This window comes from Poecilia mexicana, unplaced genomic scaffold (genome assembly GCF_051168715.1).
Source record: "Poecilia mexicana isolate PSO_F unplaced genomic scaffold, ASM5116871v1 scaffold_6, whole genome shotgun sequence".
In the NCBI taxonomy this organism is placed as follows: Eukaryota; Metazoa; Chordata; class Actinopteri; order Cyprinodontiformes; family Poeciliidae; genus Poecilia; species Poecilia mexicana.
In genome coordinates, this window is record NW_028263375.1 from 5,330,125 (window position 1) to 5,357,806 (window position 27,682).

General features: G+C 40.4%; 1 protein-coding gene across 2 annotated transcripts in view; it reads right to left on the reverse strand.

Annotated features, from left to right (window-relative positions):
• Positions 1–1,045: 1,045 nt before the first annotated feature.
• Positions 1,046–27,682, reverse strand: part of hipk2 (homeodomain interacting protein kinase 2) — a 94,528-nt gene continuing 67,891 nt past the window's right edge. Inside the window, exons 6-15 of one of the 2 annotated variants that reach the window (XM_088006121.1) lie at positions 24,459–24,643; positions 24,219–24,381; positions 21,393–21,522; positions 20,219–20,340; positions 15,332–15,462; positions 12,852–13,034; positions 11,844–12,164; positions 11,069–11,322; positions 10,824–10,984; positions 1,046–9,705 (exon numbers count right to left, since the gene is read on the reverse strand). In XM_088006121.1, the coding sequence (XP_087862247.1) occupies positions 9,241–9,705; positions 10,824–10,984; positions 11,069–11,322; positions 11,844–12,164; positions 12,852–13,034; positions 15,332–15,462; positions 20,219–20,340; positions 21,393–21,522; positions 24,219–24,381; positions 24,459–24,643 (2,115 nt within the window). In that variant the 3' untranslated portion in view covers positions 1,046–9,240. Of the gene's footprint in view, positions 9,706–10,823; positions 10,985–11,068; positions 11,323–11,843; positions 12,165–12,851; positions 13,035–15,331; positions 15,463–20,218; positions 20,341–21,392; positions 21,619–24,218; positions 24,382–24,458; positions 24,644–27,682 lie in introns of both variants that reach the window. The other variant, XM_015005069.2, reaches the window with a different exon arrangement.

Here is a 27,682-nt window from a genome sequence, read left to right on the forward strand (position 1 = left end):
CTCAAACTGTTTTCACCCGAATCCAAAGTCACCAAGTTAAAAGGTCCTGAAAACTGACAGATGTTTCCCTTAATAAAAGAAAGGTGTACGGGTTTCTAACTTTTTAGGTTGAATGCTTTCTATTTTGTTATGTTTAGAAAATGTTGCCATCATGAATGTATGTATTCTGTTGATAGATACATTCCCACCTACACATTGGTTTGTATTCATATTATCTAATAAGTTTAATTCACTTTTGTAAAAAGTTATCACATGCAGTTTCATAACAACGCTTGCACCTGTATTTTTTAACATTTTAGGAAGGAAGACGCCCATGTTTAATTTTAAGACGAAGCTTAAAACTTTCCTTTTCGATTAAGTTTTATAGTTAAAACAGCAAAGTTTTCCCAGTTGGGATCCGGTGTAGGGCTAGGAATAAGCTGTCGATGGACCACTTTTCCTGACTTTCTTCTTCTATTACTCTCCAACTTACATTGTTTTTCTGTTATTTCAACTGGTAGCGTTACAGTTTCTCTTGTGTGGCGCTCTGTTTAGCTGTGAAACGTTCCTGGAGGGCGGCATCAGTTGAGATAAAGCTGCCATTAACTAATTGTTCTCTCTCTCTCATGTTAACATTTTACTTTTCATCAGTGTAGAAAGTTCTCCTGGATCAGTAAATCAGTTTCTTTTTGTGTCTCTGCTCAGTTTTCTCAAGCCTTGGAAAGCGGCAGACTGTACTGGGCAAGGTTCTGGTTCTGCTGGAGGTTTCTTCCTGCTAAAGGGGAGTTTTTCCTCTCCACTGTCGCCACATGCATCCTCAGTATGAATGATAGCTGTCAACAACGATGCAAGCGATTTTGCAATGTTGCTACATCAGGAGGAGTAAATGCTGTAAGTCAGTGACTCAAAGCAAAACATTTTAAACTAATTTGAATATTTTTTTCTTTTTGTAAAGTGCTTTGAGGCGACATTTGTTGTGAATTGTTGCTATAGAAACAAACTGAAGTGAATTGGACACAGAGCTATCCTGAAGATCACACACCATGGAATAAAAAAGTGGAGACTGTTGCCGTGACTTAACAGTTTAATGTAAATCCAAGACAAAGTGTGATTACATTTCTACACATATACAATATGCATATGTGAGCTTACAAATTCTCATTAACTCGATTCACCTCTGAGACCCAAAAAAATGATCAAAAGTAACAGTGAATAACAAGCTAGAACATAGTTCACCACAACGCGAGCCCCTTCTCATCCTACAGTTAGTAAGGAGGACAATTAAAATTACTATTCTCTTCTATCTGATGATGCCGTTTGTCTAATAAAAGTCCTCCTGTAAAATTTACAATTGTGTCATTAGTTTTTCAAAGCCTAATATAATTTCACTCATTTTTTCTACAACGAAAATGATTAAGAGAAGCACACAATATCCTAATGGAAAAACACAAGCGCTTAGTAGCATGTAGTCAACGTGTTAGGAGGTTTAAATAATCCTTTTTTTCTTATTGTCAATATTATATTTATTTTAAAACATTCTATAAAGCCAGTAAAATATCCATTCTCATAACATACTTGATAATATTAGGCTAAGGAACAGGGTATACATAAAACGCTACAATAACAGATTGAAATAATGAGACATCACTCCCCGATAAACAAAACTAATTAAGAAAAGACCATCAACAGAGATGTATACTAGGAAATACTGCAGCACACATTAGCTTCATTGACAAAGAATTAAATATCACAACATTGAGAAACCATACAGCAATAGATGCAAAAAAGGGGGTCAGGGTTTGATGCGCTCCTATTCTCTGTCCTTTAAAAGTTAACTTATTATTTACCACTCATAGTTTCTAGGGAATATTTGAATCGGCCAATTTCTTCCTTCAGAAAAAAAAAATATTAAATGCATCAAAACTAAGAACTTTCATTACTTTCAGTCCACAGACACAACAGCAGGTATTTTCCAAACTTTTTTAGATTAAAAAAACATCTGATAAAGATTACAAACACAAGTTTTATGCATAGATAAGAAAAATCTTATATATTAAATTACATTTTCTGTTGGAATCAAATCATCTCTACTTCTATCAAAGAATCAGAAACATATTTTTAATTTTTTTTTTAAGTGTAGTAGTCCCCAGAAAACTAAATTAAATTCAGTACCGCTCTGATTTCTGATGTAAGCTGAATATTTTCCCAAAGAAATTTAAAAACAAACAAAAAAAGCTTTTCAAATCTAACTCTAGCACATTCAAGTTACATGATTCCTCATAAAAAACAATAGATGGTATGTACAATAATTCTGTTATAAAATCAGGACCTAAGTTACTTCAAGTAAGCAGTTCTTTCTTTTTAGCAGGTTTTATACACAATAATTCTAACTGGAGGTGTTGAAAAATTGAATCAGTCAATGAAGGCATCAAACCATGACCACCCAACCCTGAATTCCCCCGAGGAATAACCAGCGAAAGGAATAGATCCAATTAACAAAAGGGTTAAATAATAATAATAATAAAAACATGTATCCAAAGGGGCTTTGAGAATGTTGTGTAACTACATTATGCATTTCTCTGTGACATAACGTATCTACCTGCACACCTGTCTTCATCTCCTTTGACCTTTGGGAAGCAGCTGCAGGTCCAGCCAGGTATTTCTACAGCGCAGGTGTTGCAGGTGTGTTTTTAACGAGCTGTGAGTCGTTTCAGAACGACTGCTGCGGCGCTGCAAGTAACACTGTCGGGAATGTTTGTCGGGATGAGCAACACCGTAAGCAGGACTGGAAGTTTGAGCGCTTTTCGACAGGAGGACGACAGAGAGATGGACACGCTGCCTTGTTTCAGTTTCCACTAATTAAAATGTCACCTTTTAAAGCTTTGGAGGTATCGTTGGTTATTTGGAAGGCAGTAGTTAACATTAACGTTGCTATCTGGGAAGGCTGTACACACCTCAGCAACACCGAACATTTTTAAACGCTACTTAAGCACATTTTGGTAATTTTAAGGTCACTCTATCTACGATGATGCTCACTTTTCTGACCCTCTTTTTCCTCAGTAATCCATAAAATGTTGGTTATGTGAAACAGAAACAGACAAACATATCATACAAATCAACTTCCACAGTGTTGTTTCATTTTGCAAAAATAAGAGCATTTATATCTCCTAATTATGATAATAGGCAACATTACATTGTTGGTTTTTAGTGGGGTTTTGATGGAAACCAGTTGTATAGTCATTGTGCCATGCATGGGTCACAAATCAATAAAATAATCACCCACCGAGAGATCAAAAGCCATGACAGATGTGGTTGGGTCACATAATGTTACATTCGTTTTGTGCAGGTGACCATGATCTTTAAAGGTATACTTCATACAATTTGGGTTATTCATTTTTGCAGGTCAACTCTTAAACCTTTTAAAATTAGCTTTCCTACAACAACAATAAAGCTAACACATTAAAAACAGAAAACAACAATCAGGAGAGAAAAGGCATGATCATTCATTTCTGGTTTCATTTTAACAGGTAAAAAGTGTGGAAGAATTCAAAATAAAAACAGAAAAAAGATGTTTTGATACGGCGCTGTGAAAAAGTATTTACCCCTTTTATTCTGTTTCTGTTTTTTAATGTTTCAGATTATCAGAAATGTCTTATTATCAAAGAAAATCTGAGTAAATGCAAACAGAAGTTTTCAAAAGATGATTTGAAACATCATTTATTAAGGGAAAATTTAATTATTTGATGTTATGTTAATTGGAGGGCATTTGTGCATGAAAATTCAGTTTAAATGTAACTAACTCCCCTGTGAAAGTACCAGGATGACAATTTTGGAAAAATTCCACCAAAGTGGGCGGAGCTAAGGCACGCTGAGGGGCGTGGCCAAATGTGGTTATGAGTGGAGGGGTGTGGTCTCGACAGAAGCTCTGTTGCTAACTTATCAACTTTGTCGCTACATTTAACGACTTTTCAGATGCCTCCAGCAACTTTTGTTCAAAACGCAACTAGCACCAAATCTAGCGACTTTCTTACCGACTTTCGACCGTTAGCCCCTCCCACTTTCTACGCACTGAAGTCTCTCTTAAACAGTCGTCATGTGGGAAACCGACCTGCCACAGCATCTCAATTGGACTTAAGTTTGGACTTTGGCCAGGCCACTCCAGCCAATCACAGGTTGATTGGCTGTTTTGGATCATCGTCCCACTTTATAAATCTAGTTAAACTGGGCTAACAAAAATGGTTTTCTGCTAGAAAATAGAATTCATGGTTCCACGCTGCAAAAACAAAAGATCTTACCAAAGTAATTTCTGTCTAGTTTCTACTGCAATTATCTCAGTACACTGGATATAAGACAGAACAAAATTGCAAAGAATTTTTCACCAAGATATAGGAGCTTGTTTTAAGTTAATAATTCCTTAATATTGATGAAAAAGTACAAGTTTCATTGGCAGATTGTCTCACTAATGAGACATTTTTCCCATAAGTGGAACAATCTGCTTCCATTTTGTGTTATTTCAAGTGGACTAAGATATTTGCACTAGAAGTAGAGCAAAAATACTTTTTTTTGTTTAGTTTTTTTTAAATAAGATAGGCCTTCATGGTTTTAACCTTGAACTTTCCCTTAGAGACCATTTTGACATATTTTCCCTACTTCTGTCAGTTGGATTCTATTAAAATTATTTCTTATTCTGGCAATAATTACACAATGAGGTGGATAGTGAAATGAGCCAAAAAAATTATGACAGTTAATTCATGATTTAACGAGGCGACCATGTTGGTTGGGACAGCTTTAAAGCTGTTCATGTTATCTTTTAAAATATTTTAGTGTGCGGAGAAAAAAGAAGATATCTGCAAGGGGGTAATTGCTTTATCATGGCGTCGTAGCTAAAAGTCCACAAAGAAACACCTGTGCTGTATGGATGTTAAATCCTCACACACATGGGTTTCCTAGAGTGAAATCCACACTTTATGAAGCGTTTGAAGTTATTGCCTGGATATTCTGGCAACGACGAGGAGGATTGCTTGTTCTGTGCTGTGCATGGTCGATCTCGTTAAAGTCTTTGGTGCCTCCATGCTGACGGGTGTGGACAGTAGTTGTGAAATTCCCTCAAAAACAGTGGAATGTTTCAGTAGTTTGATTCAGAAATCCTCCATGTTATGCACGTGTGCTCTAACCTGAACAACCCAGAGGAAACGAAGGAGATGAAACAGAAAACAACAGAACAGAGACGCCTGATGTAACCAGCGACATACCATGTAATCACATCTTCAAGTACCTGGACCCGAGGCGTTAACGGGGAGCGGAAAGTACCAGGATGAAAGCCGACTCCAGAGGGCGGCTGGATTACCCAAAAGCAGGTTTCTGAAAGCGCCCCAGTGGATTACCATCAGCCTGCCCACCCTCAGCAGTGTTGCAACACTTTACACAGGGGCACCCACCTTCACCCAGTACGAAACATCACTGTACACCAGGTTACAAAACCCAAATAAGCCCGACATATCATAAAAACACGCACACGCATTTTGATAAAACGTCCACAAGAATTATTGCAACAATCTCTAAAAAATAAACACAAGTACTACAGCCATGTAAAAGAAAATGAAGATAAGTTAAAAAGAGAGAAAAAAAATCACTTCAAATGCAAGTACTATGGCATACCAAGGAGGAGGGCAGAAGGCTTTGACTAGACCACCAGCAGTTCTGATGTGCCCATGTTCATTCAATAGGGCAAATGGTTATTTGTACTATTGGCTAAATAAAATCAAGCAGCAAACACACAAAGCGGCAGCCCTATTGGTTCTCTAAGTGCTCAGGCATCCCCGCCCCGTCGGCATGGCGATATCCGTGGTGTACCGGGATCGAAGACAAATGGACAGCAGTGACGAAAACATCCATAAGGCGCCCCTTCCAGGTGCATGCGCGTCCCGTTTCCCGTCCGCTCTCCCTGCAGCGCCGCCGCTAACGCTGCGCTCGCATCATCAGAGCTCACAAACAATATGTCAGATACTTAGGAGCGCCGCCGCCGCCAGGTGAGGCAGCGCCCGCCGCCAGGTGAGGCAGCGCCCGCCACGGCTCAGTGTAACTATCAACCTGCTCATTGCCAACTTGCAACCATTTTAAGTCCCTTTTAAGATGGAGAGTTCCCCCCGTTCCTGAACGGACCCTACGCTTCCAACCAGCCCCTTTCCTTCACCCCGTTCGGTTTCTCTTCCAAACATCCCTCTGTGCTCTGTCTGTTGAACTACCTCATGGCAACAATCACTTTCTGTCAGGCCCTTCTCTCAGACTAGCTCTTAACCTTGAAAAATACAGGTGCATCTCAAGAAATTAGCATTTGTTGAAGAAAAGAGTGATTTATTTCTGTTAAATGTAATGATTATGACAAAATCAAAGGAAAGATGGCTGACTCATTGACACAGTCAGCCAATAAGAATATTGGTGGAAAGTTGAGTGGAAGGAAAAAGACTGGTTAAAATCATAATCTTTTCAGACTATTTTTTTAAAGTAAATTTGAGATTTATTTGAAAATCAACAACACAGAGTCTGGAGGAAGATATGATACACATTTTAGCTTTTTATAGGTTAGTTTAATTTTCTGACAGGACGTGTTCATGCTACACTACAAATATCTGTTTAATGACTGTTGTACTACTGTGCTAGATTTTCCTTCCACTGAATTTTCCATGAATAAGCTAGAAACAGCTAAATTTCTGCGTTATATTTTACCCTCTTTGTAGTGAATATTCAAAGCAGTTTTCTCTATGATTATGTAAAAAATTTCTTTCTTAAAATTCGGATTTTTTGGTACTTTCTAGTTTTATTAAAGATTCAATTTTGGGTTTCATTTGCTGCAAGCCATAATCATAATTAACAAAAAGAAATTACTGAAATATACAAATTTTCTTTAGGTTTTTTGAACATTTTGTCATAATCTAATTCACTGAGATGCACCAAAAACTCTGTTGTGTCTCAAACTTTATCCTGTAACCTCAAAACAACTGAGCTGACGTCTGTGAATCCGAATCGTGACGCACGTTTTCTCGTGTGATTAGCAGAAAACGAGGAAAACAGCTACAGCTTCACTCTACATCTATCTTTTTATATTTACATGAATTTCCAGAGCGAAGTGTAACATGACTTTATCTCTGACTTTGGTAAGTACCCCAGGCAAATTATCTCATGCACACACAACAATAACAACAAAAAAAACAGCTCAGCGTGATTTCTGCTTTGACATTAATCTTCATCATCTGCGGGACGCTGTGGTTGTGAAACAGCGAGGGCTGAGCCTACACCTGGAAGAAACCTACAAGTGTCCCGATTAAGATGTGAAACCGGGGAAAACGCGTCTCGCTAAGTTTAGCCGTAGTCTCTCGCGGCTTTCGGGACCCGAGCCGAGTAAACTGTGTCGGTAAATCTGTAAGGCACTACGAGGGAACGACGATCGACATCTAAAGACTTGAGGAGGATCCTGTGGAGATGAGCTACACACGCATGGCTGACAGTAGCACACAGACAATCACGTTGTACATGCCTATGTTATTATAACCACTTTGTGCAATCACATTGAAGAAGAAAAAATAACAAATAACTCTATTGGTATCAAGGGAATTAAAAAAGAAATAAAAACAGGTGCATACTGCTACATTCTATACACGGGGCCCAGCTAAGACACCTAGACCAAACTGAAGGTGGAAAAAACAAAGGAAAAATATCTATAAATACACTAAAAGATTTGTTGTCTTCTGTTGGTTAGATTTCCAGTTCCCTCCTCTGCTGGAGGAGGCGGAGTGGGCGGAGTTTCCTCTCTTCGTTTTCACCCCACGCCTCCGCTGATTTGGAAATACTAAGACAGTTCAAGGCCATCAGTATTTTTTTTATCTTTGAAGAGCAGCAGGTTTCCGTATTTCACCAAGTCCCAAAGCTTTTGGGAATTCAAACTTCCAGTCAATATCGCCCACCTGTTCAACAGTCCCAAACATATTTAGGCGGGGGACGGGAGAGGAGAGCGGGGAAACAAATGAAATAAATCCTAAAACATCCGCTGTCCTCAAAACTTCCCCCAAAAAACTAACGAGACGTTGCTTCTTTCGTAAAGGAAAGCAAAGGGAAGGGAAACAAAAGCGGAACTGGCCCTTTTCTGGGGGGAAAATGGTCAAAAGAAGAAAAACAGTCGCCATCTTTTTTCTCTTCTCCAGAGGATCTGAGTCACGTTTCCTTCTGTTCAGTCATTCCTTCTTCAAGTTACACATGACAGCTTCATGAGGGTTGCATGTTCCTCTGTCTCTGTTCATGTCTGAGGTCGAGGAGAGGATGGGATGGAGGATGAACACTGCAAAAACACAAAATCTCACCAAGACTTTTGATCCACTTACTGGTGCACATATCTTAGTAGACCTGAAATAGGGCAAAACTAACTTAAATGTAATTTTTCAGCAAGATATGGGAGCTTAATTTCTTAATTTTATTTAAAAAGTACTAGTTATATGCAATTATCTGACAGTGGAAAAAATACTTTTCTCATATTGTAATTTATATTACAGGGAAAGTGTCTTGTTCCCCTGGCAGATTATTTGAATTATATCTTCATTTTCATCAATATTAACCAGAGCTTACTTACAAAAATATTTACTTTTTGTAAATTTTACTCTTACTTGAGTAAAATTTCTGGATACCCAGTGTGATTAACTTCACTAAATGAATAACAACTAATAATTCACCAGACAAATATTGGCAGTTTTTGTTAAGTTATGTACTGAAAGGAACTGATTTAGAAAAAAATATTTATTTTTCCTGTTTTTGTTACTTTTTAATAATTAGTTATATGAATTATTTTCATTTTGGTCTTTAAAATACCTACAATTCCACATAACTTTAGTGGTCTGATGTTGTAATTTTGAAATATTAAATGACTGATGTAGCTTTCCAAATACTTTTTTACTCTTACTTGAGTAATTTCTTGGACGGCTACTTTTGACTTTTACTGGAATAAAAATTTGTTGAAGTGGTGCTGCTCTTACTTGAGTACTTGGACACTCTATCTACCAGTAATCTCACATCAATAATATTAATTAATTACTGAACAAGCTCCTATTTCTTGCTGAAAAGTTACTTGTAAGTTTTGTATTATTTCAAGGGAGCTGTATATTTGCATCAGAAACTAGACTAAAAATACGTGGCGAGGTTTTGTGTTTTTGCAGTGCAGGAAGCAGCATCGCTGGGTCGGGGGTCGGGCCCCTTCAGTGTCAGTCCGGCTCGTCTCTAGAGGTAAGGATACTGGTTGACCTTGGTGGGGCTCAGTGGGTATCCAGTGTAGACAGTGGAGGCGGGTGAGGTGCTGATGTAGGCCTGGTGGGCGAACTGGGCCTGGTACTGGCTGTGGTGCATTGTGGGCGACGGCAGGACGCGGTGGCTCACGCTGACCGGGACCTGGTGGACGATGCTGGGGGGGTAGCTCCCGTGCTGGACGGCGTGGCGCGCCGAGCCCTGCGACGCCACCAGGTGGGCCACGGTGCCGGTGGAGCCCAGGGCGGCGGGGGCCGTGTAGGTGTACAGGTGGGGCTGGCTGGGCAGGTGGGTGGCGGCCAGGTGTGGATGGACGCCGCCCGTGTGGGAGGGGCTGTTGTGATGGAAGGAATACGGGGCTTGAGCTGCGATGTTGGGGGTGATGTAGGCTTGCTGCCGGCGGTGTCCTGCGTTTCGCTCGGCCACCATGTGCTGCTGAGCCTGAAAGAACAGACAAACCCACAGAGTTCAGTCCTATTATACTTCCTTCAACAGGTTAGGATAGAGCTATGGTCTATACAAAACATGCTCATTACATGTTTCACACAAAATCATTCTTAGATAATGAGATTTTAGTCTGATCATTTCTGAGCTCCTGTACGAGCTGCTTTAGGGTCTCTGTCCCTCCAAATGCAAATAAGCTGCTGCTGGCCACGCCTCATAACAACATTTACACTCGCACAGGAAAATAGCTGCAAACAGATGCACAGCTTTACAAACACAGATCTTTGAAAAGCAGAAGTGGAGCCTCCTGCACAAAAAAAACCAAAAACATGGCTGCAGCATGTAGTTTCTGGATGGCAAGTAAACAACAAAACACTTGTCTTTTCCAGCAGCCATTGTACAGTGCATACAGCAGTAAAATGAGCTGACCAAACAAGCTGGAGCTCTTCTTGGGTTGCTAGGTAACGGCGCAATTATATTGGTGTTAAGTCAGGCAAAAAGCCCTGAACATTTCACATGTTGAAGGTAGAAGTATTTTTTTTATCTCTAGATGCATCCTTTGCTACAAATAATCAAACGTTCACTAAAGGAATGTATATTTAATTATTTCATTTTAGGCAATAAAATACTTATTATATGTATTTTTTAACTGTATTATTTGTTTATTTGCATTTTTAATGCATTTCTAATTTTGTATAAAATATTAGAAATGAAAAATCTGTAGAATGTGGAATTTTTTTCTCTCTGATTGATAGTTAGAATAATTGACAATGATAAAACTAACTGACCAAATGTTCTGGAGCTCTGCTTTGGTTGCTAGGTGACGGGTAGCATCTGCTGATTTGTGACGTTACATTCGGAAAGTTTTTGAAACGGCTCATTTTCCAAACACAAAAAAACGTGACCTTATTGCCAAAACTGCTGGGTGATTAATTTTTTTTTAATTTGTATTTTTTTAAGTGTTTGGGCTGCTTTCAGAAGCTGTAGAAACCAAAATGGAAGCCCAAAAATGAGCAAAGTGTGAATTTTGCATAATACGTGCCATGTAAATATTGCCATGATGGAGCATAACATCGTATTGATCAGTTACATTGATTGTTTGCTGCGTACTGTACCTGGCTGAGATTGAGTGGCTGCTGCTGAAGCGGGTGTGGTCCTGAGCGCTGCTGTCGATAGGCCACGCCCCCTGCCACGCCGCCTGGTATGTGATTATTGCCCAATGTCACTCCATTGGAGGATTTAAACTTGTAAGCTATATTCTGATGATTCAGTCCATCTGTTCAGTAGAAAAATAAATAAATCTGTTCACCTGCAAAGCAGCAACTTTTACCTTTATCTGAATTATTAAAGCGGCGTTTACCTGGCATCAGCCGCTCACATTCGCTGGGCACCTCACTGTTCTGTGTCTTGAGCGGAGGGAAGATGATTGTGCGAGGGTTCCCATTGTTGTAGTTGTCCAGGATGGTGGTTTTCGTGTCGTAGCTGTTGTTGTTGTTGTGGTTGTGGGGTCTTGACTCCAGGCTGTAGGGGCTGTTGTGGCTGGAGCAGTCTGACTCTGGGGAATCATGGACCGTCACACAGCTGATGACGTTCTTTCTGTGCTTGGAAGATGAGCTGCAGAAAACAGACAAAGAGTTAGGAGGAGTGTTTAACATATTTCAATTCTCAATTTGTTCCCACTCTTTAAAATAGGAAAGAAAGAGAGCAGGCGACCTTTCATATTGCTCTGAGTCGCTATGAACTTTTAATTATTTTGGCTAATTTTAGTTTATGACAGATCACAATACAATCCATTTTATTTATGGTTCTCCTTGTGTGTGGTTTTTATTTCTGTTATAATTGTTGTTTTTATTTGTTGCATCTTATTTTGGATATTTTAATCATCTTCTAATTCCAGTGTTATGGGTTCTTTACTAAATTAAAGTTGATTGGTGTTTAAGAGGGCCATAATCAACATATTACTTGAAAATGGTTTCAAAACAATAACATTATTGTTTATCACAATAATTACTGAGGCAATTTAATGTCCAACAAAAATTTGTAAAAAAAAAACAAAATAATAATTTAAACCTAAAATCCAATCGGTTTTCTTAATTATGTTGCAGTTTCCTGCTGAAGAAAAAACCCGAACCGACCCGTTGTTCTGCTTCTGGTCGTCGTCCTCTGAGTCGCTGCTGATGGTAATGATGCTGACGGCGGGGCTGGGCGTGTCGGGGATGATGATGGTCTGTCTGGGGACATGGTGCTGGTGCTGATGGTCGCGGGTGGTGCTGGAAGCCTGCTCTGCTTCGTTGGCGCCCCACCCTCCTCCAGCGCAGCCCTGCGCCGGTGGGCAGTGGGACGCCGACCCATTCTGTAGCACGGCGCAGCGGGGGGGCGTGTTCTCCTTCACCCGCTTGGATCGCTGCGGCGACAGCACCATCTGGGAGGATGACACCTCGTAGGTCGACACGTTCCTTGGAAAAACAGAGGTGGAGGCGAGAGATCAGGCCACTGATGCTGAAGATTCAGGAGCATTAAAGGGGCAGCACCATGTACTTAGTGCCATTTTATAGAACATTCAAGTAACAGTGTTATCGTCAGTTGTTTTAAAAATTCTGTATATAACAAAAATCACTTAAAAGAAATTATATTTCATAATTTAAAACCTTGAAATTGGGTCTCTGTCTCTTTGAAAACTTCTGCTCTTTCTGAAACTCCGCCTTTAGGAAGTCATCACAACATGGTTCCTCTATTTAACTACCAGCATTGATCTAAGAAGTAGCTCCTCTGATGAGCTCAGCAGATGCCCCGTTTCTACCAGGTGTTTGCTAATTGCTGCTGGCTAGTCTGAAGGAGCAGTGTGGGGTAGTTCGAGGGGCCTCCGTGAGGCAGAAGCTCATAGTTTGGAAACTGCAGGTGTGAGGAGGAGCTACGTCTCGAAGGTGCGGGTAGGTCCAGCCAGGCTTTATGCACAGCTGAATGGTTGCCATGGAGATTAAAGGATTCCTCAAACATGCATGAAAACATCAAGGCAAAAATCCAGGTATGTTTTTAATGAGGGAATAACATCATAACAGGATGTAAAGCTAAAAAAATTGATATTACATAATACTTTAGCCCTATAAATTCATTTAAAAAGACTTCATCAGTAGTTTGCATACCTGGTCGACATCTGGTGCTGTTTGGTCTTTTTGGAAGAGGAGTTGTTATTGGTGGATGACTGCCTCATGACATGAGCCACGCCCACATTGAGAGTCTGGTTTGATGGGAGCGTGACATGACCAGTCAGCAAGGCTGGCTGCTGCATGATGGGATTATAATGGCTCCCATGAGGATGGGAATTCCTGCAGAATGACACAAATGATGCACATTCATCTCAATCAACTAGAATACTATTTGAAAGTTGTTTCATTTTAAGAAGCGAAACAAACATGCATACATTAATTCAACATCATTAGTGATAGGTACACTTTTGCTAATCTGCAAATGCACAAACAGTGGAGCTACACTTTAGCTTAGCGCTTTGTGCTAACATGTGGCTTCCCCTAAATAAACTTTTCTGGATAAATTCATTCTAAAGCACTAATTTACTTGACTGTATTGTAAGCTTCCACTTGAGTAAAGTTTGATATCTGTTGAAGTTCTGGTTAATGACCATTAAGAGCTAAGAAGAAAGATTTGCTGTTGTGTGTTGTTGGCGGTAACGTTAGCTAACTCATTAGCTAACTCATTAGCTATGTTGAAGCCTTGTTTACAAGATGAGCTCAGTTGCAGCTCATGTCATGGATACATCTGTGACTACCACACTTTTTCTTTCCACTAATCCTTCCATTAACACACTTCTTTTTATGAATGATTGTCTGTGGCCTTGTTTTATTTATTTCTGATTTTTTATTGGATGTAATGTAATCTTTTGGTTTTCTTAAGCTGTAAACCATAATTGTTAAAATTACCATATGAAATCTATACGAGTTAAAAAATTTTAACTGAACTGATAAAATATATTTACTTTTTCAATTATATTTTATTTTATTCAGATGCATGTCAAGAATCTGCAGAAAAAGTATCAGATAGATCTGCAAAAAAATTTATATAAATCAGTAAACATTGGCAGGAACACAGTATTTCACAGTGAAGCCAGTAGGTGGCAGCGGCTCTCTTTTCTGGAGAGGCTAAAAAAACGAGAGGAGAGCAGAGAGGGAGGGCAGAGGAGCTGACACCAGCAGCTGTGGAGCGATAGCTCTGCAGAGGAAGTGCGACACTTTCCTGATCTTCTCTCTGAGGACTACAGAGCTGCGACTGGACAGGAGATGAAGGAGTGGCAGGGCGGGGGCTGACTTCCCACAGACGGGCAGCCCTGAATGGATCCAATCGCCCCGACAACCTCCCATGCATGCACATTATATATCTGTACATATATGTCCCTCTGTCCCGCTTCCATCTAGCCTCCCATTCATCAATTAACTTCAGTGACAGGCTGCACTCTGCCTATAGATACAGCATATCCTCTATTTCTCTGAGGTCAACCTGCTGGTGTTCCAGCACATGATCTCATCTGAAGATAAAGTTACTAAAGAAGCAAAGATTCCTGAGTTAATGGATCAGTTTGGAAATAAAAACAACACAAATGAACTAAAGAAAGACAGTTTCAATTCACATATTATATCATTCATTAAGATTATTAATAATGTCTTGTGGCAGTATTCTACATTCTGCAGCAGAGACAAAGTGAACTGAAATACAGCAACATTTTATGATTTCAAGTCTCCTTCTCACACAACCTGCACACAAAACACCAATTCAACAAAAAAGTCCCCAATTTAAAAAACATTGTTTAATGCAGAGGTTCCCAAACTGTGGGGTGCGCCCCCTAATGGGGGCGCCGTGTCATTGCAGGGGGGGGGCGGGAAGCCGTCTGGATGAAAAAAAAACAAAACAAAACATGAACACTGTATGCGCTGGGTTTTTACCTTAGAATGGCCAACTCTCTGTTATTCCTATGTCAATTTGATACAGTCGAGGCTTCCACACTTCCCATATCTGTGTCCTCTGTCACTTTTATCAGCAGTTAAAACTGTTTAATCCGTTGTTAACATGTTGTAACCTGTTTTTCCGAGCCGCCTTTAAACGCAACATGAGCGCTACGACGCTCGCGCTGGGTTTCCACCTGTGAAGGAGACCTGCTGCTGCTGGGCGGAGCTACGTAGGTTTGTGTTAGAATCACGGCAACAAACCAGCAAAACGCAAAGAACTTTTCACAGTTTTTCCCTCCAAACTAACCGACTTAGGTGAGTAAAGCTGCTGGATGCAAGTAATGTTAGCTAAAAGATGACTAGCTAATATCAATACAGAACCTTAAGCTTAGCAAGTACCTTGTAGGCTACCGATGTTGGTGTCTATTTTCAGCTACGTACATTAATTTTGCCCCCCAAAAAAGTCGATGCAACTGTAAATAACGTTTACAAAATTAGTTTTTAAATTAAATGTCAGTTTATTATAAAACACTGCAGTTTGAAAATCAAGAATGTTCAAGGAATTTAGACGGATATCAAGAACTTTCCAAACCTTGAGAACACCTCATTGAAATTCAAGTATTTTCAATCACCTGCATGGACCATGTAGAAACTACTGAAGTGTTTACCTCCAGTTGGCGAGAGTCTGTGTGCTGCCCATGGAGTCTGGGATGACGGCGGCGTGCTGGACGGAGGTGTGGGTGAGCTGCTGCCACGCTGGAGGCAGCAGGATCTGCTGGGTGCCGCTGGGCCAGGCCTGCTGCAGAGACAGAACCCGGGTCAGGCCAACGATTTTAAGGTCACAACAAGGAGACAGAAAACTGAAAACTGGCCAGGTAATATACAAAGTGCAGAGAGAGAGATCCTTTTAGTAAAAAATTCAATGTATTTTACTGGCATTTGAAGTAATGCTAACACATAGCAATGCATAATGTTTTACAGTAAACTAATCCTAGCATTAAACATGTCTTATTACTGGGCATTTGATACAAATACACACAAAGTATTTATTTTACACATAGGTTTGAATAATTATTCCACTGCTACAAACAAACTGTTTGTCAGAGGTGATGGAAAGAGGGATGGAGGTAAATCCAGATCAATCCGAGAGGAAAACCTGCTAGGGCTGCTGGACCACGATCCTAAATATAAAGCCAGAGATGATATGGGATGGCTTCCATCCTAGAATGGCCTAGTCAAAGTCCTGACATTAATACAATAAAGAATCTGGGACTGGGACAAAACCTGAAAACTTAAGTTCACAGATGTTCTCCAATCCAAAAGAAGGAAATCTAAAATTATGTGAAGCGTCGCCTGAACATCAACAGGCAGGAGCAAAAATCTGACCATTTTTATGTTTTATGTTGTTCAGCTGAAATATTCTCAATAATGTAGCATGAGAAAATGGTGGTTTCTTTTCAAAAAGTGGTAACATTAAACTCCAACTAGCGTAGCTAGAGGGCAAATATCTGATGAAGTTTGTCAATTTGAGGGAAACATCTGTCAAAGGAGAGCGCAGGGCTGGACCTAATAAAGATACCTCAGATCCTTTTTTGAGTGTGTGTGTGTGTGTGTGTGTGTGTGTGTGTGTGTGTGTGTGTGTGTGTGTGTGCGTGCGTGCGAACATGAGCAGCTGAGTGTGTGATGCTTGCCTGTGATTATGTGTGTGATGTGTGTCAAATCAACCAGCGCTCTAATTAGATTCCTACCTCTCTTCAGGTTGCTCTGAAAGAGCCTTCTTTGAATTTCTTATGCAGAAGCAGAGACCTAGCAGGCGTAATCTGCCTGCAGATGTGCCATGTGTGTCTGAACACGCCTGTGTGTGTGTGTGTGTGTGTGTGTGTGTGTGTGTGTGTGTGTGTGTGTGTGTGTGTGTGTGTGTGTGTGTGTGTGTGTGTGTAGCCCTAGCGGTTTAATGCAGCTCTATTGATTAGCACTTTAATGTCAGGGCTAATGAATTGTTCCTTTAATACCGTTTATGCATCTATTTACAACACCATCAGTATGTGTTGCAGAAATGTCTTCAGCACTTTTTCTGCTTTGTAGTCACAGCTACATGCTTCAGATCAACTACTTTCACTTTAAGACAACCTAAGTAAACACAGAATGATGATTTCATTCATTTAGGGAAAAACATCCATCCAAGCCAACTAACACCTTGTAAAATCACTTATTAACCAGGATTACCCACTTTTTTGGTTCAATTTCTCATCTCAAAAAACTAATAAAAAAGCAGCAGTTGGATGCCAATAAGTTGGCAAAAAGAAGAAAAATGGCTTTGAAAAACAAAGCACAGCCATCGCAGTGGCAGAGTGATGGTCTGGGGCTTGAAGAGGATTGATTCTGAAGGACTCACATGTTCTTTTCAATTACAAGAAAGTCTTGAAGGAGAAAGTTCAGCTATCAGTTTGAGACTGCAAGTCCAACACGGAACAACTCAAAATCTACAAATATCTCTCCACGAGAATGTCAAGTTATCAGAATCCGTGGTGTTAGCTGTTGGTGCACAACCAGATGTCTACTCTATTTCATTAACTGACAGCTTGGAGTAGACATCAGTTTATATTTACTCAGGTTATCTTTTGTCTGACTTGTTGGGTGATATTGCTTTTATCTATTTCTAATGGAAAGGCAGATTGTGTTTCCAGGCAGAGAGGACAATCCGCCAGTGTGATTGGACCCTTTAACTCTTCCATTTGGAGCAGAACCTCAATCTGACCAATGTCTCAGATTTAGAGGTTCTGATTCTCATTGTTTGATTTTGATGATATGAAATATTTGATCATAACAAAAAAGAAGAATCTGAAACAGACGAACCCTGTAAGGAGGTAAAACACTTCTGTCAGGCCGTGTTTCTGTACTGCAATGTTTGCATGTGATTGGTTTGTTTTTGTGTGTGAGGCAGGTTGCACAGAGCTGAAGGTTGGGGGTGGAGTTGGTGCAACATGGCTGCTTTGTCTCAACCATAATGACTGATATCTCTAATGGAACATTCTGGAGATGTTCTTTACATCCCGACCACATCCAGGCCCTTTTATCAGCGGCCCATTACCAGACTGTAATACGTCCAGCCCGTCTCCTGCTCGCTCTATCTCCATTCCTGCCACTCTGCATGCCTTTCTCACGCGCTGTCTGCGTTGTGTAACTGGCTCGTCTGCCCTGAAATGGTAACCCAGTTAAGAGGTTGTTTTCTTTCTCCTCAGAGCCCACCATCACCATCACCATCAGCGGCCCACCGCCTCCCACCGCGACCCGGGCTGCCTGGGAGAAACCCTTTGTCACCTCAGGCCTTTCAAAGCCCCGGCTCTCACTCCCCAATTGTTTCCACATTTTCTGCATTCCTGCTCCAGATAAAGGTCCCGCTGGTTTCCCTGCTCCCGGCTCAGAGCCGCTCACCCCCCGACCTTCGCTGCCTTCTCTCTCCGTTTCTGCACAGCCAGGTGCTTGAGACCAACCTTGGCTTGGCTCAAGGTGGGCAAAGAGTCCGTGGGTAACAGTAAACAAGCAAGAGGCGAGCTCAGACCTCCCACTGCAGAGGAATAAACACACTCACCACATACCCAGTTATTAGGTGTTCTGCTCACTGGCCTGTAAAAGCCATCTGCTTCAGTTAACTACTGCCTGTCTTTGTTTAACATGTGTGCAGACAGAGGTGACAAGGAACACCTGCAGGGCACAGAGGAACAACATCACTGCAACATTAGACTGTTTTTTTCTCAATTTGAATCATTATTTGGTTGGATCTGACAACAGAATATCAGGGCCACAGTACAAAAAATTTAAAAATGTATACTTACAAGAATAAAGCCGTAGAATTATGAGAATAAACTTGTACGGAAAAACGTTGCAATAATGCAAGAATAAAGCCATGTGAGAATAAAATCATAGTATTATGTGAATAGTTACGATACTACAGGAAGAAAGTCATAATAGTTTGAGAATAAAGTCATAGCAAGACTTTATTCTCATAATATGACTTTTTTGTTATTTTATCAACTTTATTCTTGTAATTTTATTATTTTATTCTCTTAGTGAGGCCGTATCAGCCCGTCGTCGGACTGGTTGCTGAAAGCGTTGCTGACTTTTTGCTGCCTCACCCCAGCTTCTCCCTGACCTCTGGAGGTCCTGGGAGGCCTGTAATTTGGAGCGCCTGACTTGGAAGCAGCCATGGAGCTAATCACCATTTGGTATCTGACAGATTAGCTCACCGTAGAAAAACACGCATGTGCACAGGCGAGCGCACGCAGCTCTGCTCCTCGCATGCCTGCCTACTGGATGATTAACTAGAGATAAGGGAACGATTTAAACTCCCGGGATTCTCAGGGATATTTAAAGCCTGCATGGAAATTTCCATAGGGAGAAAGACGCGGAGCGGCGATGGAAGACACTGGCAGTGTTTCTGCAGCGGGAGCAGCTGAAACTTCAGGACCTTTCCAGAGTGAGGAGTGAGAGCAGAGGGGCCGATGGCCTGATCGCACTCAGGAAGAAGCAGCTGCCGGCAGGGGCCGCGTTTTCCTCCCCCAACCAGAGATACCACTGAGGGATTGTGGGAAAAAAGGAACCCAACGACTGAACGCAACTGAATGTCATGAAGCTAACTTATCAAGCTTTATCTGCTAAGATGATACAAAAAATGTATGTTTATTTCAAAATTAGATCATATTCAACATCTTCTGTTTCAAACACTTCTCTTGATGCCATAATACTTTTGTTTTTTTGTTTATTTATTAACATTAGTTTCCACCACAGTAGAAAGATGATCTTCCTGGGGTCCAATTGCTAAAACCCAAATAATGTTCATGCAACACATAAGATCATTTGAACATCAACATATAATATCATAAATTTAGTCAGACATTATACACACTACTATACGATTAAATAAAAATAACATTTAAAATAACATTGTTTTTATGTGATTTATTCCATTCCTGAATAGCTCTCAGTACAACAGATTATTAAAATGTTTATAAGTTTGTATTTTTTAACAATGTTTATCTAATGAAATCTTGGAACCCAGTAAGTCCTAAAAAACTCATAACGCCTCATTTCATAGTTTTTCTTATTCAAATGCTTAAACTTTTCGAAATTATGTTTTGTGCAGCGTTATTAAACTGTGTTATTATGTAGGTTTTCTGCTCTGACGCATCAACCCAATCGACTACGACACTTATCACTACCAGCCTTTAAAAACTGTTATGACCAAAAATCATTTTCTGTTTGTTCCAAAACATATAAAGTCAATCTCAACATTTGCACTTTTAATAAAAATCATGCATCATTTCTTCAATGTGTGTTTTTTTTACAGTCACTGTTCAGTGTAAATATTTGACTGTTTTGTAAAACGGTAAGTCTATGTGTTTATTAATGGGGTGTGATGTTGCATATTTATGTGTTTTAAGAGGAACCTGCTGTAAAACAGTAATTATGCTGAGCCAGGCCAGATTTCTTTTCATCTTTTCCTGTTTAAAAATTAAATAATAAATAAAGTTAAAATGTGGGAATATGCCCCTTACCTGTGTGAGGAGACCAGGTTGGATCTGCAGAGGTTGGGCACCGGGAGCCTGCGTCACTATGGGAACCGCGTTCTCCATCCTGACAGAGTAACTGGTGTGCTTGGAAGGGGATGCCTGCAAACCTGCTCATGAATAAAACACAAGCCAAGAACGTCATAAAAATAGCATGAAAGGCGCTCAGATCAGATCAGAGCTAAAATAACTCAGTTTATGCTTAATGCATTTCTGCTTTGTGTGCTGAAATCATGTAGGTGAATCAAGAGAAAATAAAAGTATTGAAAAAATGGTTTCTTGTATCAAAAAGTTAAGCTCACATATCTATTCACAGAGTGAGATAATTAAAGCATTTATTTCTGTTCATTTTGGTAACCATCTTAAAATGCATAATTCATTTTCTTATCAGATATTCGCACCTTGACTGAAGTCATCCTTGTTTCTTGTAAAAGCTTTCTTTTGACAGTTTTTCCTTCCACTGAACTTCCCATTAATCTTGTCTATAGCACTCTGTGAACTGCCCTAATGGCCTTTCACAGCTTATTCTACTAGTGGATGATGTTAATGGCTTTGCTCTCAGCAGACACTCAAAATTCTGAATTTTCATTTGCTTTTTTTGTTACATTGAGATGTTTCTATAAATATAAAACATAGTTCTGAAATGATGCTTTCATTTATTACTGAAAGAGTAACTTTCCTCTGGTTGAGCTCTGGCATCGTTTAACAGGTAATAAGTCGCTGAGGAGGAGTTTTAGGATCATGAACTGATTTAATTCATCTACATTGGAGGCCTGTTCAAGGCAATTCACAGCTGGATTTAAGTACGGGATTTGACTAGGCTATTTGAAAATCTTTGTCCTGCTTCATGACCCAGATGCACTTAAGTAATCTTGAATATCTTCAGATGTGTTGCTTTCTGAGGTCTTCATTCTTCTGTTTAAATCGTTAAAATAGTTGATTACATTTAATTCGTAAGGTAAGTACATTTTCACATGAAGCCAGGATGGTTAATATACACAACCATCATTTTAAAACAGCTTTTTTCATTTTTGCTCAGATTTTCTTTGCCTTGAAAGATTCAAATGTGACAATAATATTTGAGTTTCCTTTTTGAACACCTGAAATAAATAATCTCCCGTGATATTCTGAAGTTTTGCCATGCTAACGTTAATGTGGTTACCTTGGAATCCCGGCGGGCAGACGATGAGCGCCTGCTGGAAGGGGTCGGGCCGAGCGGCGCAGAGCTGCGGCGCCCCCGGCTGCAGCGGCATGCTCCTCTGGGCCACAGCCGCCATGGAGGCGGCAGAGGGCTGGTAGAGTGCAGATTGGTAGTTTAGTATGGAGACGTCAGGACTGGCAAAGGAAAGGGTGGCATTGTTGGTGGAGGAGGGAGCCAGGTTGGTGGCCTAAAGGAATGGTGGGACCAAAATAAAAGTCATGAGGGTGGAGGTTCTGATGGGAATGACAGGGAGGTGGGATGGAATCAGCTTACAACTGAAACAATCTGGAGAGAAATAATGAAACCCAAAGGAAGAATCTGGGAGCAGGCAGAGCAGAGGAATCTTAAAATATGCAAACCGCTGATTTGATTAATTAGGTGGAGAAAAAGGATGTGAGTGGAAATGCAATCAATGCCACGGTTGCATGAATAATAACTCAATGACACAAAATCCCCTGAAAGTAAATGCAGTTGAATCATTTGAGCTGTTTACCACAGTATCGGTTTTTACTAGAATAAATTGCTTCTGGGTGTTTATTAATATTTACAGCACTGGTCATACATTCTGTTTTGTTGTGGGCTGAAAATATGTCATTTTAATAAATTTTAAAAGAAAGAATCAGTTGCATGTGTTTGCGTATTTGTTTGGATCGACAATGAAAGATCAAAACATTTCACTTGAAATATTTCAAATAATTCACACAAGTGCAAAATGATGGACAAAGGATCAAATCCTTACATGCTTTCATTCAATGTCTCCAATTGCAGCGAAATAAATGTTTAATCATTTAACATAATTCTGCCTGGATCACTGATTTTTTACAAAATCTGTGATTTTTGTGTACAATGAAAATCACTGATTGTGTGTTACTACTGACAAATTTTGGAATATTTGACAAATATTTATTTTTCTTCAAACTTGTGCATCAAATTATTAGCTTTAAAAATCCCTGGAGTTTATATTGATTAATAATAATAATAATAATAATAATAATAATAATAATAATGCACCCGGAAAAAAGGATTGATTGAATTGCATCAGTGAAAAGTCAAAGTGAATGTGATGCTCATGTCCATGATGAGTTCATGTAAAGTTCGGACATAGAGCCAACATGAACCTGACAGAAGCAGAAATGTTTCTTTTTCCCACTGAAATGTGACATGTGATCTTAGAAATCAGCCTAGAGCAAAACTACATCAGCTTTTCACACAAAGTGTCAATCTGTGTGGAAAAGTTAATAAATCACACGTCACAAGGTTCCTGCCTAGTTTCCATCTCGGTTACGATTGACAGAAATACATTTCCAGTCAGCTGTGATGGCATACTTATGTAAATTTGGTAACTTCTGCATGTTTTAAGCATTAGACGTGTGGAACATCTTCTGGGAAACAAACACTTTTAAAAGGAACTTTTTTTCTGTTCAGATGAGGAGTTGTACCATGAGACAACGTCTAATTTTAGCTTTTTGCATTAGGTGTGTAGGAGCAGAGCTTTCATTTTTCATTTGCTCTCTTTAGAGAGTGTGATGAACATTAGGAGGGGAAAACATGATCAATATTTTTCTGTGGCATTCATCAAAAACAGGCACAGAAGGAGCAAAAAACAAGCCAAAAACACTTTCCAGTTTTGCAAATGAGTTGAGAAAAATAAATCAGTAACTTGAGCCTGTTTCGTTGCCCTGAGAGCCAGTTGCAGGAAAGACAGGCAGGAGGAAATGTTGACGCATTTAAATCACAGCAAGACGACATTTTTGTCGCTTATATGAGCTCATTCAGTATAGCTGGCGACAGGGAAGGTAGAGTTGGATTTGTAGCTGTGCACAATCTGGTAAACCTTGTAACCAGAAGCTCTGTGATTCCTGCACAAGCCAAAAGTCAGCAGTTTTGATTCACAGATTGTTGGGGAACAGAGCGGTAAAGCACCACAGGCTCAACGCAGCCAAACGGGAGGAAAGAAGAGAAGACAGACGCGGACTGGAGCGCGAGGAAGCCTGGCGAAGGGATTCTTAAGGCCCTGGAAGCCCAGGGATGCTGGGCAAGCAGGAAGCCCGGCTTGTCGTGTGTGTGATCAGCACTTTGTGACAATCCCACAGGACCGGGCCACAGACAGAAACTCTGGGCAGACAGAAATCCAGGCACCAAGACGGAGAGAGGCTGATAAACTGACAAAAGGAAGAATGGACCTAATGAGAGCAGAAACGGCTCATCTCTGGCAGGGAAGCTGAGGAACTACTGATTTTAAAATACACAGTTTACAACTTTTTAATTGGCTTTTGTTTTAGTAATTCTCAAAAAAATACTCTGATATGTGCTAATTATTAGTCAAGCTCAAATTTGACAATTTAAATTTTAAATAAAGAACGATAAATCAGCTTCTCCAAAAGTATTCATACCCACACTGCAAAAACACAAAATCTTACCAAGTCTATTTCTAGACAAAAAGAACTGGTTCCTCTGCTAGATTATTTCACTTATAACATGGATAAAATGTCCTATTACAAGTGAAATAATTTCACAGTGGAACTTTCATATTAAAGAAATTATTTATTTTATCTAAGCTCCTATATCTTGTTGAAAGTTACCTGTAAGTCAGTTCTGTCTTATTTCAAGAGTTCTAAGATATTAGGAGGGTCATGGCATGGAAAGGTTTGGGAACTCCTGGTCTATCACATAAAATCCCAATAAAACTCACCAAAATGTGTGGCAGAATATTTAAATATGGAAGAGTCATTGTCATAATAAGGACACAACTCATCAGTTCAGCGATCTGCCTCCTTTGACTCTCACCTGGCTGTGCACAGTGTTCAGCTGGTTGTTGAAGGTCATGGTGAGGTTGGTGGAGGTGCTGGGGGCCACATGGGTGATGAAGGGCGTTTTGCTCTGGTTGACTGTGTCGTACATGTTGACACGACGCTTGCAGATCTCCATGTTTTGGAAGCATGACTTTACGCTGCACAGACAGAGCAGGAGTGAGCCCACGTGGGGCACAACAGAGGAAACGGTGCAAACGGCAGTAGAAGGGCGTACTGGGTGCTGTGAGGGTAATCGAGGAGATGCGACATGGTAACGAAGGGGTGGTTGAGTGTTTCGATGGGGGTGATCCTCTTGTCAGCGTCGATAGTCAGCATCTTGGTCAACAGGTCGATGAACTCCCTCCGGTCTGCCTTTTCCGCCAGCATGTCGCTCCCTTCCAGGTCTGATGTCATGTTCACCTGGAAGAAAACAAGGTTTGTTACAGATTTATTCATTGAGAAAAAAATTTGATGCTTTTGTCTCACTGGGAGAGCTTTTTGATTGTTTTGTGATTTGAGGCACATTACATTTTCAGGAAGGAAAAAAATAAAAATAAAAAGGGAGTAAAGAAATGATCCTGAAATCATTTTCTGTTGGGTTTTATATATTTCTTAATCCCATAACCTGGAGGATTTTACTGTATTTGTAGATTATCGGTGATCATGAGAAAGCCAGCTGTGTGATTTGGGATTGTTTTTGAGAAAAAAAAATCTTACTGCATTTGAACTTAATTTTGTTTTCAATTTTCAGTTAATTCAGGAAGAAGAAAAATTCTGATGTTTTTTTATTAATGGTAGTTCTTAAAATCAGTTTTTGTAGGTCAGAAGTTTACAAGATCATCAGAAATCAACTTTAAAATCTGTGATCGGTGCATCTCCAGGTTTGCACACTTCCTCAGAGCATGATTCAGGGCTCTGGGTATCAGAAAAATCTCCACCGCATCATTTTCCCAAGAAGGAAGCTAATAATACACAGAAGGTCTCGTAATTTAAGGAGTGTGTCAGAGCTCAGTGATAACCTTGTTCTGCAGTGGGATTAGAAACATTTGCACTGGTACTCATAGAAGCAGATGAAAAATGTCCCGGGGCCTTCTGCGAGAATTTTATCTCCTCCAAAGACGTAAAAACAAACAAAACGGAGGAACTCAATAAACAGCGCCACTGGCTGTCAGTTTCACACAGGACATCAGTTTGTGAGCAGCTCTGAAAAAGCTGACACGGCATCTTAATGTAAATATGTTCTGAGGGAAATTCTGGGAAGCTGCCTTGAAACATCAAGCTGCTTCAGCCGTAATAAACACAGCGGCCCAGGCTGTGGGTAAATACTTGGCAAGGCAGCCGACTTTCTGCTTTAGCACTTCACACATAAGCAAAGACTGATTCGGTATGTGAGGCACTAATTCTGATTCTGAGCTACTTTTAGTGTCGTGGCGTCTGGTGAGGGACGAAGCGGAGGGGAACAAGGTCAGGATGTAGCCGCTGAGCAGCCTGTCAGGCAGCGGGAGCAGGACCAGGCAGCAGACAGGCAGCCTTGTTTATTGTGACTGCTGTGTGGAGGAAGCAGGCTTGTTTTTCATAAAGACGCAGCGCTTATCTGCGGGTCTGCTCCAGGGTCTATCAGATGTGCTGCCAGTCAACACGGCAAATCTGATTCAAGCCCCTATCTTCATGCAGGCTATTCAGCTTCTGCAGCCATGCCTCTTTCTTTGTCATCTCCGCTGCCTTCGATAAAGGAATAATCTGCGAAATGAGGTGAGAAATAATCACAATGTCCTCTGTAGGGAGATGACTTTGGGGAAATGTGAACAATCAGGTCCAACAGAAGTGATAAATGAACAAAAAAGGAGGGGGAAATGTTCCTACCATCTACTGATTTAACTGAAGAGAGAAGCTAGGCATTTCCAATTCTTTAAAACTGATTAAAAGCCCAAAAACAGCAAAACACCACAGGCAGTCCTGTGTGTGCTGTGGGAGCATTTCTGAAGGAAAGGCAATCAGATGCTGAGCAACAGGATCAACCAGGCTGCGTCTGTCATCATGGCCTGCATGTCGCAGTCCTGCCTTCAGCATCATCCCAAATCATTTTTACACAACCAGGGAAAAACAGAGGCTGAAACTGGTCAATCAATCAATGTATAACGTGATTAATATCACTGGATAATACATCTGGTAGAATATTCAATAATTTCACCGGACCCTGATCCAGAATCGCACAGCATTCTGGGAGATGTAGGCAGAAAAAAGGCTAAAACTGCTCAGCCAGGTTGGTGGCATCAACTAACTCACTCACTGTTTGGTTACCTAGCAACTCACTCTTTGGTTACCTAGCAACTCACTCACTCTTTGGTTACGTTTTAAGTGGGGCTGTCAACATTAATGCGATAAACCTTTTAGATTAATCGCATGTATTAACACGTGTTAATGCTGATTAATCGTATTTTGTGTTTTGACCTAAAAGCCTGTCGCCCATGCAGGGTCACCCAGTTCAAAGCAGCTGTTACACAGCATCGTACTTCGATCAGCAACGCATAATCGCAAACATGAGTGAAAAGATGAGCGAGGAGAGTCAGAACGCTGCGTTAGAGCGCATTAAAAACAACAACAGAAAGATAAAACCCAAGTAAAGCATTTTGTAACAGTCAATTGTTCTTCTACTTTGGAAACAAAATAATTCTTTTAAACCTTCATGAATATAAGAAAATGGAGATGTTTGGTTTGCATGTCGTTTTCCAAAACATGCTTTTCTGTAGTTCAAGCGTATAAAGTTACACATAGTTATTACTCACAGCTCTAGAGTGTGATTAATCTGATTACATTTTTTAAATAGATTAACTAGTTTTAAGTCAATTCTGGTTTTCTGTATAGGATAAGTATCAGCTGATGCTAAACCTCAGATATCTGTATCGTATCGGAAGTGAAAAAAGTGGATCGGTTGATCCTGACTAAAGACTTGTACTGATTTCCTTCCATCAAACACTCAGGCTATTTTGTGTGAGTTTATCAAAGAAGATTCCAATAAAACACATTATTGTTTATGGTTTTAACATGATGAAATGAACCTTTTACAGGGCGGTGTAGTAGAATGAAGACCACGATGCTCCCCTCGCCATCCTGTCACGGTTATCAGTAAGGAAACCGATGGACTGCAGATTACGGCGGATGTTTACAGTATTTCCGGCCTTCCTTCGCTCTCCACCGGACTCCTCCTGCAGTCCTGCATTTACTGTAAGCTGGTGTCTGATTTCCCTTCAATTAGATATACTCATGACTGAAGCCTCCACACATTTCCCACGACTAAAAGGAGGTTCATTATCACTTCCTGGCTCCCCGCCCCTCGGCCTTGCAGGGCCTTCAGCTATATCATCCATTATAAACGGAGGCACAGATGTCCACAGTGCTGAGTTGTTTATGCGGTCAGGACAGTGAGATGGGGTAAAACAGGCCATTTTTACCCCATGT